This window comes from Nomascus leucogenys, chromosome 5 (genome assembly GCF_006542625.1).
Source record: "Nomascus leucogenys isolate Asia chromosome 5, Asia_NLE_v1, whole genome shotgun sequence".
Taxonomy (NCBI): Eukaryota; Metazoa; Chordata; class Mammalia; order Primates; family Hylobatidae; genus Nomascus; species Nomascus leucogenys.
Genome location: NC_044385.1, coordinates 59943236 through 59957593, shown reverse-complemented (window position 1 = coordinate 59957593; position 14358 = coordinate 59943236). Strand labels below are relative to the sequence as shown.

General features: G+C 38.5%; 1 protein-coding gene across 1 annotated transcript in view; it reads right to left on the bottom strand.

Annotated features, from left to right (window-relative positions):
- The window catches only part of MIPEP (mitochondrial intermediate peptidase), a 174457-nt gene that overhangs the window by 81804 nt on the left and 78295 nt on the right, over positions 1 to 14358 (bottom strand). The window contains exons 15-16 of the mRNA XM_003273111.1: positions 5597 to 5671; positions 1783 to 1902 (exon numbers count right to left, since the gene is read on the bottom strand). Coding sequence (XP_003273159.1) covers positions 1783 to 1902; positions 5597 to 5671 — 195 coding nt within the window. The remainder of the gene's footprint in view (positions 1 to 1782; positions 1903 to 5596; positions 5672 to 14358) is intronic.

The following is a 14358-nucleotide window of genomic DNA, read 5'->3' as shown; positions in this document are numbered from 1 at the left end:
TTAGGACAAGGCACATGGACTTTGCATCACCCTTCCTTTCAAATTAAAAGTGATTTATGGATTGTTGATTCAGAATTTGGTTGCCACTAATACTTCATTTTTGTATGTTAAATGATTACAGAGAAGAAATCTGGATGGTAAGGAAGTTGAGTTTTCTTTTAAAAAGAGACATAATTACTTTATTATAAGACCTATGATAAAAAAGGGCAGAGGGCAAGCAACTCAGTCAAACTGAAGTTTTGCAGCTTTGGCAAGCATTCCAATTCTCCTAATGTCAGTCTTGCTAGGACTTTACTACTTACTGGTCATGAAGTTTAACTCATATCCACAAAGAAGAATATAAGATGAGAACAAAAACATACAAGCCCAAAAGCAGGTGAATCAGGCAATGAATGCTCTGTGAACTGGAAAATGCTAGTAAAATCTAGGCAATTGTTACTATTTATTCCATGAATAAATAGTTAGATTATTCTTATCACTATAAATTTTCACTAACATAGATAATCAAGAGCTTGGCAGTAGAAAGTATTAGAACAGTAAATTACATGTAAGGTTAAAAACAGTTCGTATGACTGACATAACATACCTGTAGCAGATAATTAAGGTTCTAAGCCAATCGAAAACTAATGACAAGAGGTATTATGAAGATAAAATATCCTGTTGCTTCACTTGTCTGGTAAATATGATCTTTTCCCATGCATATTTGAGCATTAGCTCTCCTTCTGTTAGACCAACTAGGCTAGAAGGACATAAACCTGAACCTACCGGTAGTTATCAAACCATTCGGTCTGGGGAGATTGCCAGAGAATGAAAGGAACCCAGAAAAACACAGAGCTGAGAGGCAGAAAGAGAGAGAAACATTTCTAACGATATTGTGGGAGACCTAAATCCAACTTACTTGAAACACCCCTATACCCCTGCACCGTTCAGTTATAAGACTCAATAAATTCCCTTTTCTGTTTAAGTCCGTGTGAACTGCGTTTCTGTCACTTGCACCTGAGAAAGGCCAGGGTAACGTTAAGTCAGTCACATTGCTAACTGCACCAAGAATCACACTGTTAATTGCACTAGGAGTCACGGTGCTCAACTGCTCCTTACAGGAGCCTTTGAGTGACGAAAAAAGCCTGTTTGTTTTGAACCCCAATACAATCACTTAACTACCTAGATGATCTCAGACAGGACATATAATGTGCATGTGCCTCCAAATGAGCCCGAAATACAAGGATATAATTTAATTTATAAGGCTATTTTGAGAGCTAAATTAGAGATCTTTTCCCAAAGGAATTAGATAAGAGTCTGGCGCCTAGAATCCAATAAATGGTAACATTACTCCTGCTCTCTCTCCTGACAGGGTACTCAACAAGATAAGATACGTAAAGCATCTATTATAATTCCTGGTACAATGTAAGATACTCAATACATGTTAATTCTCTTTGCAATGAAAATGATTCAGGACTGGTAATCATATTCATCTTACATCACTATTTTTCACATTATAGAAAAATAACTAAAAAGAAGAATATAGACCAACTCCAATGGCCTTTTTAACCCCCACATTTCCAGAAAGGTACAAAAACACTGCTAGAGGGAGGAAAATAAAAACATATAAATGGGTAGTTGGAAATATTAAACGAACCAGGCAATTTCCAGCATTTGAGCCATGTGAAGCCTCAACATAAATGTAGGGATTTCAAGTTCTCCAAAGGGGAAGATAATCACAAGCTACAGAAGTAAAAGCAGAACCACTCAAAACACAAAACAGAAGCCAAATGCTGGACTCACAGTATTTGGAACGTATGGTAGGCCATAGAATTTCTCTTGTGTTTCCTTGAGAATGTCTGTGGTTGAATTCCTCAGGGGATGCTTCCCATGGTAGATTTGATCCAGAGTGGCATAAAAGACCTAGATAGATAAAAACATCTACTTAGTTTTGGTCGTCCATCCTCACATCAAGATGTGGTAGACCAAAGATGCTGTAAGTGCACCAGAACAACAGTTACCAATCACAGTTGAAAACAGTCACCAAAATAAACATATGGTTTGAAATGTATTTCATACCACGTTTAAGACCATGCTAAAGATTAAAAGGAATGCTCTCAACCTTTTCATAATTAAGAATATTAAAGAATTTTGAACCATACCCATAAGATACTCTTTATGTACAATGGCGGCAAATTAAATATGTGACACAAAACTGGAATTTTGCCAAAATATATGTAGACAGAAGGCTGGGCACGGTGGCTTACGCCTGTAATCCCAGCACTTTGGGAGGCTGAGGCAGGAGGATCATGAGGTCAGGAGATCAAGACAATCCTGGCTAACATGGTGAAATCCCGTTTCTACTAAAAATACAAAAAAATTAGCCAGGCATGGTGGTGGGCACCTCTAGTCCCAGCTACTCGGGAGGCTGAGGCAGGAGAATGGCATGAACCTGGGAGGCAGAGCTCGCAGTGAGCCAAGATCGCTCCACTGCACTCCAGCCTGGGAGACAGAGCGAGACTCCGTCTCAAAAAAAAAAAAAAAAAAATATATATATATATATAGACAGAAATATACAAAACCAGTTACAACTTTAGACCTGCTGGATCTAACAGATTTTGTTTGGTTTCCTCCTGGAATCCTGATATATCTTAAATGAGAGAAATGAAACGGTCAGAATTCTAGTTTTGTGATGAAAGGTGAAAGAAAATTAAATAGGTGTGGTGGGGGTAGAGAAAGAAATAGCAATGCAGCATCTTGTGAGTACAGATGTATCGAAGAATTCTGATGCAGCTGTTGAAGAGGCTGGAACTAGACTCCCACACCTGGTGTCAGGAAGTACAAAGGAAGTAGCTGCTGTATAGGGAGGGCTCAACTAGATGACCAGGGGAAAAGGAGCACTCTCCTCTGAGTAGAGGATATAGGCCACTGAAACACAGTGGGAGAAGAAAGCATTAAAGAAAGTTTGTACATGAAATCTGCTGTTCACAAAGTACTGAAAACTAAATTTTGCAAAGAAATCTAAAATAAACATAAAGCATTTTTTCACTGCAACATCTGACTCAAATATTGTTTTTGAACACGGACTTGAACATTTGACTTCATGCAGGCAAGTAGAAAATGCTTTATTTTAAAGGACAAATTTTGACATGCAATTATGCTTCTGATATGTATCTTTGTGATTCAGAAATGGGATTTGTAGAGAATGTGCAGCTGTTGACTTGAAAGAAGTGAGGATTAGTTTGGTTAAAAGAAAAAATTTAAATGACCTCTAGCTTCTGGCTGCACCTAGATATAGAATTATGGTTCTAAATTATAAAGTTAAGTTTAAACCTTCCCTAGAAAAATACAGACATTTCCTAAATATAAATATTGCTTTCTTGTAACTGGTAATCTAAACATATAGCTAAATATAGCTCTTTCAATTCTACATTTTATAATGAGTAACAATGCATAAAGATAATCAGAGAGGCCAAAATTACTCAATGTCTTACCTATATTCTAACAGAGTAAATTATCAGGAACTGAAACTCTTACATTCTAACCTCAACTGAGGTGTTATTTTGCCCCAATGTATAAATAAATCAGAATTCAAGAGTTTCATTTCTTCGATTATGCCTTTTACAAAATGATATAAACATGGGGTAACTTTTTCGAATTATAAAAACAGAGCAAAATAAATTAAATGTGCATTCTTTTTATGCTTATTTGCTGATAAACTAAACAATTCCGAAGACATGAGCCTATCTGCCTACCCAGGGAGTCATGCATTCCTGGGGCCAAGAAACTTATTAAGTCACAGAAAAATAAAGAGCCTATTTTTAAAACAATAATTTTAAAAAATGTACAGTTTTAAAAAAGACAGTTTTTTTTTTTTTTGAGACAGAGTCTCGCCCTGTCGCCCAGGCTGGAGTGGCGCTATCTTGGCTCACTGCAAGCTCTGCCTCCCAGGTTCACCCCATTCTCCTGCCTCAGCCTCCCAAGTAGCTGGGACTACAGGCGCCCACCACCACGCCTGGCTAATTTTTTGTATTTTTAGTAGAGATGGGGTTTCACTGTGTTAGCCAGGATGGTCTGGATCTCCTGACCTCATGATCCACCCGCCTTGGCCTCCCAACGTGCTGGGATTATAGGCGTGAGCCACCACGCCCGGCCTTAAAAACACTGTTTATGTTCCCATAGAAAGTTGAAACAATTCACTTCCTTTCCACCCGTGTTTGTCTCCACTGTCCAAGTGTAATATAAAAGCTGAACCCAGGCAGCTCCTCTACCAGGGCTTTGTCTCTCTCTGTCTCTAGGGGGCTATTGTTTTTGGAGGGCGGAGGAGGGAAAGGTTGGTTTTCCTAAAAGAAAATTATCAGAACAATTTTTCAAGAAGAAAGCCACAAAACAGACTTTTAAGAGCCAGGCCTTCTACTAAAGATACCAGCAAATCAAGACTTTTGCCAAGTAATGTTAATTTTTAAAAATAACTCGGAAATCCTTTAAAACTTATATTGATATGAATAGATACTGAGTAAGGTAAAGCAAATATAGATTCACGGTTTTGTCTATATAATAGATTTCCTTCACTGAAACAGGCATTTCATGTCTCAAGGTACAGAAAAACAGAGCACATTTATTACCTTCTAGGGACTGAATTTTACAAAACTATAAAGCAATTAAATAGTGATTACTTTATTAAACAGGTAACTGAATCATCATAAAGTGAATACTGCCTAAGATGAAAGATGGGTGTTTAAGGTGTTTACATAATTCTCAAGATCTGAAGAGGAGTGAGAATTCCATAAACAATCTCAGTCATTACAAACATCTACGCATCTGGTGTCATGCAGACCTGGCATCCAGATGGTTCATGCAAGTTTTCTGGTCTTTATCTCGAAACCTGGGAAGTTGGTTTTGAATATTATTTAAAACTAACAGCAATTACTATCTAAACTTCAAACCTAAAAACACAAAAATTTTAAAAAGATACAAAATGAATAAGCATATATATATATATAGAAAACTAAGTTTGAGCCTTAATTTAGCTGGTAAAATGTGTGATTTAGAAGAAGTCATGTAAATTTTCTAAGCTTTCATTTTTTCCCAACTGAAAATGGGAAATAGACTTTTTTTTTTTTTTTTTTTTGAGACAGAGTCTCGCTCTGTTGCCCAGGCTGGAGTCAGTGGCAAGATCTCGGCTCACTTCAACCTCCACCTCCCGGGTTCAAGGAATTCTCCTGCCTCAGCCTCCTGAGTAGCTGGGATTATAAGCACGCACCACCACGCCCGGCTAATTTTTGTATCTTTAGTAGGGACGGGGTTTCACCATGTTGGTTAGGCTGGTCTCGAACTCCTGACCTCGTGATCCTCCCACCTCGGCCTCCCAAAGTGCTGGGATTACAGGTGTGAGCCACTGTGCCCGGCCGGGAAATAATTTTATCCAACACCTACTTCATAAGCGCAGTGTGAGGACTAAATGAGTCAATTTTGGTCAAGTTCTTTGAACTCAGATGAAAGATGTTTTAGAAGCATAATTATTATAATAAATAGGTATCATTGGCAAGAATTTAAAGTTATATATTTATTTGGGATAATGACTCCGGAAAACTTCAGAACAAAGGTACATACATACCTGAAGTTGCATATCAGCTGCAGCACAAACCTTTTTAGATTCACAAAGACGAGACACCATATTTTTTGGCAGTGGCTTGATAAAACAAAAGAATATGTATGTGAGTAAACAGCGTAATAAGTCACCGCACTATGTATATTATAAGTCAGGAAATTTAAAAATAACATCAAATGTAAAATGAGTAATAGAATTTCATTATAGTTTAAAAATAATAACTAAATATTTTAGTTGGCAAGACAACATGAATAAAGACATTCTGTTTAATTTCAAAAAGTGGTAATTGTCAAACAAGGGTTTGTACATGAAAATACAGGATTATGTGGAACTAGGACACTGGCGCCGATCTTTAAAAATCTATTTTAAACCTCAAAGGGAATACTTTTTCTGTTCCTTTGCTATCAGTGAGCGCCTGTTCAAATACTCTCTTGACTTTTAAGTGCATATAACCACTGACAATAGGACTAAAAGATGAAAATGTCAAGAAATAAATGGTAATTCATGGTGTCAGCCAGTGTTAAAGCTAAACTGACATCCTAACAAATAGTCATAATAATGAATTGCAGATTATTTTCTTTTCCAATCTGAAAGAACTGTAGAGCTTGGACACTTAATGTCCCTACGTGATTTAGGGCTTTCTTTTTGAGATGAATTAGGCCTAACCCTATAACATACAGATCCTCTTAGAAATAAATTAATAATGTAGTTGAACAAGAACTTTCCTCCATCTTACTCTGGTTTAAAATCATTAATACTGATGTTTATTAAAGAAAGATACTGATTTACAACCTAATTAAGCTAAAAACCCCTCTAAAGAGAAACACATTATATAAAGACCAATGGCAAGTTACTCAGCCGTATGGTCGTATAAATTAACCACCTGTGGATGAGAATGTGGGCTGTCTGCTGGAAGCGGAAACTAGCCACTGCTTTGTAGGAGTCTACTCCCAGGGACTAGAACAGTGCCTGGAGCCGGCAGACACTCAGGAAAGATTTGTGAAGGAACGAACTAACAGAAGAACTGCTAGGAAATGGCTTCTTAAGTGAAAGACATAGAATCTGCTGCTGACTGCTCAGATGACAAACCTACAGCCTTTTCTCTTTCCATTTGGCAGCAAGAGAAGTAAACTAGGCAGAAAAGACAGTATTTTTAAAGAGCTAAGACACAGATGGGAGGAAGCTACATAGTGTGAATTCTGGTACAGGTCACAGGCCTGGGGCTTTCTGACACCAGGGGCACTCATCTTGTATGAAAGAAGTATTTCCTCAAACAGGATTTTTAAAAGTTAAGATTTATTTAAGTCATATCCGCCAATAGATTGCGTCAAAATGTTCACATTTCTTTAAACCTTACTTTATATCATATTTTATGTTGTTGACAGGATTCATGCTACATTTAAAAGATTTTTCATGCTTCATCAAGTTTTAATAATTTTTACAAAAAAAGTCTATGTGGAAGAATGACACTGAACCACCTTTGCAGAATTGTAAGTAATAAGAAGAGAAGTCTAACATGACTGACTCCATCCCGCTTCTAACCTCTCAGGCTACATTGTCTTTAGCTTATTCGAGTGTGGAGGCCAAGATAACTCTAAGAAAAATTTGGTTTATAGTTAAACTTTGAGGCTAGAAAACCTGACTTTCCTGCTTGTTTGGGGACTGAAGCCACATTCCTAAGGCTGGATTCGAATTATGGTAGGGGCCTGGACTTTGCCAAACAACAGATACACTTAAACAATCACCTGCCACTGCTAAGCTTGCTTTTCTACCAGAGTCACATAGCCAGAGGCTATAAGACTTGTAACTTCCCCAACCACTCCTGTAAATAACATCACTATTGTGGAACCTAAAGAACTGGTCTTTGAGATATTTTTCAGATTTAGCATTTCGACAAACCAAGAGATGCTACCTGGTCCTGAGACCCACCCCCCAAGCAGGAACAGACTCAGCTGTGCAGTTTAGACACTCCTATGATTTCATCCACAGCTTATCAACTGTTTCAGTTCCCCAGGCCCCTGCCTGACAAAGCATCTTTAAAAACTCTAGCTTCCAAGTTCTCAGGGAGGTGGATTTAAGAAACGCCTTCTGTTTTCCACTTAGCTGGCCCTGCTATGATTAAACTGTTTGTTGCAACATTCGCTGTTCTCGGTGCATTAGCTTTTCTGGGCAGTGGGCAAGAAGAACCCATTGAGCTGTGACAATATTTTCTCATTTAACTAACACATATGGAGACCACGTAAACAAGCACTGCATTAGGCACAAGGGGCACAAACAGTGGGCAACAGCGGGTGTCTGCCCTCGAAACTTCTCAGCTAGCATTCTCCACGTAAGCACCGATTCCAGTTACTAACTGTAATGCGTGTAGGGAAGAAAAGGCCTGTAGGGGACAGTATGTGAGCTGTGACCTCGAAAGGCTTGATGGATGTAGGAGTGAGATTTGCAAAACGAATAGGTGTTAACTAGACAAGAGAAGGATGGATGGGAAGGGGAAAGCAGCATTTCAGGCAGAAGAAACAGCACGTGCAAAGGGCAGGAAAGAACAGGGCTATTGGCAGAAGCTGGAAGCCAGCAGAGGACAGGAAAGGAGGTCCCCATTGGAGAAGCCGGGAAGCTGAGCCACACCGGGTCCCATCTCCACCCTGAGAAATAAAAAAAAAAATTCTGAGCCCCTAACTGACCGAACAGACTCCCTGTTGGCCAAAGGGACCCCAGAGAAACCCTGGAAACTGAGTTCCAGACCATGACGGGATGGGCAGTTGGTCGTGCCTCACTCCCTCCCTCCCTCGCTCACTGCCATTAGGCTTTCTTCCCTACCAGCAAACCAGATACTGACTCTAAAAAAAAAAAATACATATTTAGAAAAAAACAAAAAATGCTACCACTGGAGAAAACTGGGTGAAGGGGACATAGGACCTCTCTGCATTTTTGTTTTTGCAACTTTCTGTGAATCTATAACTATTTCAAAATAAAAAGTTAAGTACCCCAATTATATATTCAATGTCTACTATATATTGTAATACAAAGAACGTTCACTTGTAAAGAAACACATAGAGAATAAGTACAATCCTAGTAGAATAGTTCAGAGGACAGAATCATTAACTCATCAAATCACAAATAAAAAATACATATATTGTGTGTGCTATACAAAGAAAAGTAAATGTTCTTTTTAAAAAAACTAGTTTGATTGTTAGTCAACTGGAATTAATAAATGTATTAATTGAAATGAAGTTATATGCTTATTCTCTTAGAAAATACTTGCTTTTTAAAAAATAACAACAAATTTGAAAAAAATAACTTAAATACCATACAAACTGATTTTCTTTTAAAGTTTTATCTAAAGTTATTTTTAAAAAATAAACAACATTTCAAAATTAAAACTGAAATTTAAAAATGTTTCCTGGTCAAGATTTTCTTCTGTGAGTATTGCTTTGCCAATCGCGGCCATGATAATTACAGTGTTCCCTGGTATACATGCGGGAACTGGTTCCGGGACCTCCTAAGGATACAGAGATCTGTAGATGTGCAAGTCCTTGCTTTGAAATGATATGGTATTTGCATATAACCTATGTACATCCTCCTGTATATTTGAAATCACCTCTAGTGTGTAAATAGTTGTTATAGTGTGTTTTAGAAAATAATGACAAGAAAAAAGTCTGTACATGTTCAGTACTGACACAACCATCCATTTTTCTTCCCCAAATATATATACATATAAATACGTATTTATGTATATCTATAAATATATATATATAAAAATATACCTATCTCTCTCATAAATAGGGTCTCACTGTATTGCCCAGGCTGGAGTGCAGTGGCACAATCATAATTCACTGCATCCTCAAACTCCTGGGCTCCAAGATCCTCCCACTTCAGCCAAGATCTTGAAGGGCTAAGACTACAGGCATGAGCCACCGTGTCCAGCCCCCAAATAATTTCAATCTGCTGTTGGTTGAATCCACAGATGCGGAACCCACAGATACAGAAGGTTGACTGTAATTCAATTTTGCTGTAATTCCAAAAGCAATTAAGTCTACAGAGCAGCACAGATGTTTAATATTATTGTCTCCTAAATACAAGACTCTCACATTTGCCACATTAAAGAAACAGAATTAACATATCTAAGCTGATAGGTAATGAGCAACTATGTATAAATGAAAATGCATTTAAAACACCTAAGCCTTGAATAATATTATCATTATGTTCATTATATTGAATTTGAAAATTTACCAAAGTCTGAGGCATCAGAAATAACTTTCACCATATTATCAGCTGCATGTTTTACCAGATACTATTTCAATTTCCGTAATTTCCAAGGCAGAAAATACTCCCTTCCACTGACCTGTAAATCTCCTATCTCACACTGACATATAATTTCTCAATTCTTCTGAGGATATGGACACTACCATACTTATTAAAAAAAAATTTTTTTTTTTTTTTGAGACGGAGTCTTGCTCTGTTGCCCAGGCTGGAGTGCAGTGGCACAATCTCAGCTCACTGCAAGCTCCGCCTCCCGGGTTCACGCCGTTCTCCTGCCTCAGCCTCCTGAGTAGAGTAGCTGGGACTACAGGTGCCCGCCACCACGCCCGGCTAATTTTTTGTATTTTTAGGAGAGACAGGTTTTCACTGTGTTAGCCAGGATGGTCTCGATCTCCTGACCTTGTGATCCGCCTGCCTCAGCCTCCCAAAGTGCTGGGATTACAGGTGTGAGCCACCACGCCTGGTCCCATACTTATTAAAAATTAAAAAGAATCCTATCAGCATATTAAGAATGCTATAAATCAAGAATGTTTATATTAGCTAATTATGGTAAAGAACAACTGTGCAAGAAACATCAGGACTGGAGAGCTCTTTTGGGCCTTTCAGGCTGTTTCTAGCATTCTAACTCCTGACCATCGAAATGGCTGCTTCACAATATCCAATTAATCAAGAAATACCATTCGTTCCATGAACTTAACCCATTACAGTAGAACTGAAAGCATGGCCTGCCTTAACAACAAAATCTGCCTGCATTTCAAACTCCTATGATTGCGCTTCACTGTAGCACAGTAAGGAGCATCAGATAAAACTGAGTTTGAATCCCAACTGTGCTACTTACCAGCTGAGTGGCATGGATGTTGGGCAACTTACTGAACTTTGTGAAGCCACATTTTCCTCATCTGCAGAATGTTGATATTATCTTTTCATAGGATGAGAATCAAGCAAGATAATGAGTTTTAAAATGTTAATACATCAGGTTTAACACAGATACAGAATAAATGGTAGCTGGTATTCTTCACTACTACTACTGCACTATATAATACAATAATCACTGACTTTGACGAACTTTATTTACATTTTACTGTGTTATTTACATACTCTGCAAATGTGATCTGTTTCAGATCTATAAGTTCTTAGAAGACAGGAATTATAGCTAAACGATTTTCTCTCTTTAGCACCTAACAATCAAGTTCTAAATAAGGAATGTACTTTCATAGTTTCCTGATTATTTTCCTTTTTTTTTTTTTTTTTTTTTTTTTTTGAGTCACAGTCTCGCTCTGTAGCCCAGGCTGGAGTGCAGTGGTGCAATCTTGGCTCACTGCAACTTCTCCCTGCCAGGTTCAAGTGATTCCTCCCACCTCAGCTTCGCAAGTAGCTGGGATTGCAAGCATGCATCACCATGCCTGACTACTTTTTGTATACTAGAGATGGGGTTTTGCCTTGTTGGCTGGGCTAGTCTCGAACTCCTGACCGCAGGAGATCCACCTGCCTCCTGGGCTTCCCAAACTGCTGGGATTACAGGCGTAAGCCACTGTGCCAGGCCTGTTTTTTATTTTTTTTCATTTATAAAATAGCCGATTATCTTCAACCCAAAATGTATGCCTCCTCAAATTACCTGGCTTTAGAAGAGGATGCTTTCTCTAACCTGGTAATTAATTTAAGGTTTACAAAAAAAACCCCACAATGAAATAAAGTAATGTGCTAATAATCTATTAATATCTTCGATATTTCAATATCTGCCACAAAACTTGGTTATTAACTCACTTTTTGAAAATATTTTCTCCACCTTAAGTAGAACTGGTTATCAAACAATGAGTCAGTTTTTCATCTGCAGGTTCTAGCTCATATTTATAAAATACTGGTACCAATCAGAAAATCTCTCTCTTCTGATGATCAAATGTATCTCATGCTATGTCTAGATAGTTCAGAATTGCCTAGTTTTGAACGAAAAGTTTATTGTAATTATTACTTCTGTTTGTAATGTGTCTTTTCTGCCCTGGTTGCCTTTAAGGTTTTCTCTTTATCTTTGGTTTCCAGCAGTTTGACAATAATGTATCCAGGTATATTCTTTTTTATTATTTGTCCTGCTTGGGATTCTTGAAGCTTCTTGGATCTCTGGTGTGCTTTTCATTATTTTTGGCAAATTCTCAGTTATTATGCCATCAAATATTTCTCTGGCCTTGTTATTGCTCTCTTTTCCTTTCTGGAACTTGAATTGCACGTATGTTACGCTGGCTGGTATTGTCCCAGAGTTCCTGGATGCTTGGTTTTGTTGTTTCCCATCCCCTACTCCTTCCCCGCTCTGTATTTCAGTTTAAATAATTTCTACTGACCTAATCTATCTTTAAATTCACTGATTCCTTCCCCAGCTTCATCGAGTGTATGGATGAGCTTCTCAAAGGAATTCTTCATATGTGATATCGTGGCTTTATCACCTGCACTTGCATTTGACTGTAGTTTTTTTTTTGTAGTTTTCACTTCTCCCTATCTGTTCATACATGTTATCCATGTTTTCCGTCTTATCCTTTAATGGTTGTTCAAGTCCCTGACAGACAGTGACTTTGAAGTTATTCTAGTTGTTAGTTATTTTCAAGTTCCTCAGTTTGCTTTTACTGATTGCTTTATCTTGGAGCAGGGAGTCAGGGTTTTCTGCTATTCCTGCAGCAGCAGCCAATCACCTCCTACAACACGGAGGAGGCCTGTCTGCTTTCCCACTCTGCTCTCATGAGCACCCAGAGGAGGCCGACAGAAAATGGCCTACAAGTGAATGCAAACTCCTACAGTATCAGGGCCCTCAGGTATTCCAGATTGATATTCCAGTCCACACTGGGTCTCTAACAATTCGCCAAAGTGTTACTGATCTCTTCTTACCCCTTTGTATGGCAGTCAGCCTTTCCACCCATGATCTGTCACCGGTGAGCCATCTGTATCTCTTTGGATTCAGACACCTCGAGGGCCCTGAGACCTCAGCTTCTCTGTGAGCTTGAGAAAAGTTAGCATTCTACCTGCCTTTTCCTGTAGTAATGCTGGTTGCCAGCACTGCTCTTTCGAGCTTTCTGCACCCTAGGTGGATGGGCAAATCCCAAACAGTTCAGACTTTCATTAAGTAATACCATTTGGGCTTAGCCTCCAAAGGAGAAAAACCAAACCAAACCAAACACAAAGGCAGAAAAGCTTTACCAAGGGTGAACTATGCTTTTAAGTCAGGAATTAGACATCATCAGAGACTATCATGAAGAAACTTGTAAAGCTTTGGCACGTATGATAGACAGCATAGCTGAGCACTGTCTCAAGCAGTTTGGTCAGTCGAGTGAGAATCCCCCTTTCCCCACCTTAGTAATTTTTTATCCTCCAACTCCCTCCACTCCCTCATTCCTTGGCTATAAATCTCCATTTTTCCTCATTGAATTTGGTGTTGAGCAGAATCTCTCCCCCACTACCAAACCTCGCTGCAGTATCCCCCCTGACAAAGTCTGCCTTACTGTTCTTTAATAACTTTCATGAATAATTTTTCCTGTAACAACAACAATAAAACGTCATCCTTTGCCCTCAAAAGCATTAAAATTCCGATACCTGCATCACGAGAAGGTAGAGTCTGTGATGCATGCTGTAGGTGTGTAACTTCGGGCTTGTTGATTCACTTTCAGTTTGTTTGTGTACCCCTCAAAATTCGATCCTGTGATTAAGGTATGCTGCCCCTTGATGGCAAAGAAACTTCCATCCAAAATTTGTTTTACTGATACTTCAACAAGTTCCCCCACAAAAGGATCAGTAAACATTCAGTGTTTACTGAATGAACACTTAATAAAACATTCAATAAAACATTCGGTGAATATAATTTATATATTTAATACACAATTAGTATATAATTGGTAGATGAGGAAGTTAGATAAGGAAAAATGAAAGCAGAAAAATAAAATGAGGTCAGAATTGAGGTTAGGCACATTAAAACATGTTTCCTATAATTCCATATCATTTTCACAGTTGGGCCATACATTTAGTTCTGGGTTTTGCAGTGGGCTAAGCAGCGTTAAAAGAAAAACTTTGGACAAATTAAATTTAACAGAGTTTGGCTAGGCACGGTGGCTTACTCCTGCAATCCCAGCACTTTGGAAGGCTGAGGCAGGCTGATCACTTGAGGTCAGGAGTTCGAGGCCAGTCTGGCCAACATGGTGAAACCCTGTATCTACTTAAAAAAAAAAAAAAAAAAAAAATTAGCTGGGCATGGTGGCGGGTGCCTGTAATCCCAGCTACTCAGGAGGCTGAGGCATGAGAATCGCTGGAACATGAACGCGGGAGGTAGAGGATGCAGTGCGCCAAGATCGCACCACTGCACTCCAGCCTGGGTGACACAGTGAGACTCTGTCTCAAAAATAAATAAATGAATAAATGAATAAATAAATAAACTTAACAAAGTTAAACAGAGCAAAGGACACCTTAGAAATTGGGCAGTCCTTGGAACCAGAATAGGTTCACAGAGACTCAGGAGCTGCCATATAGTCTGATAA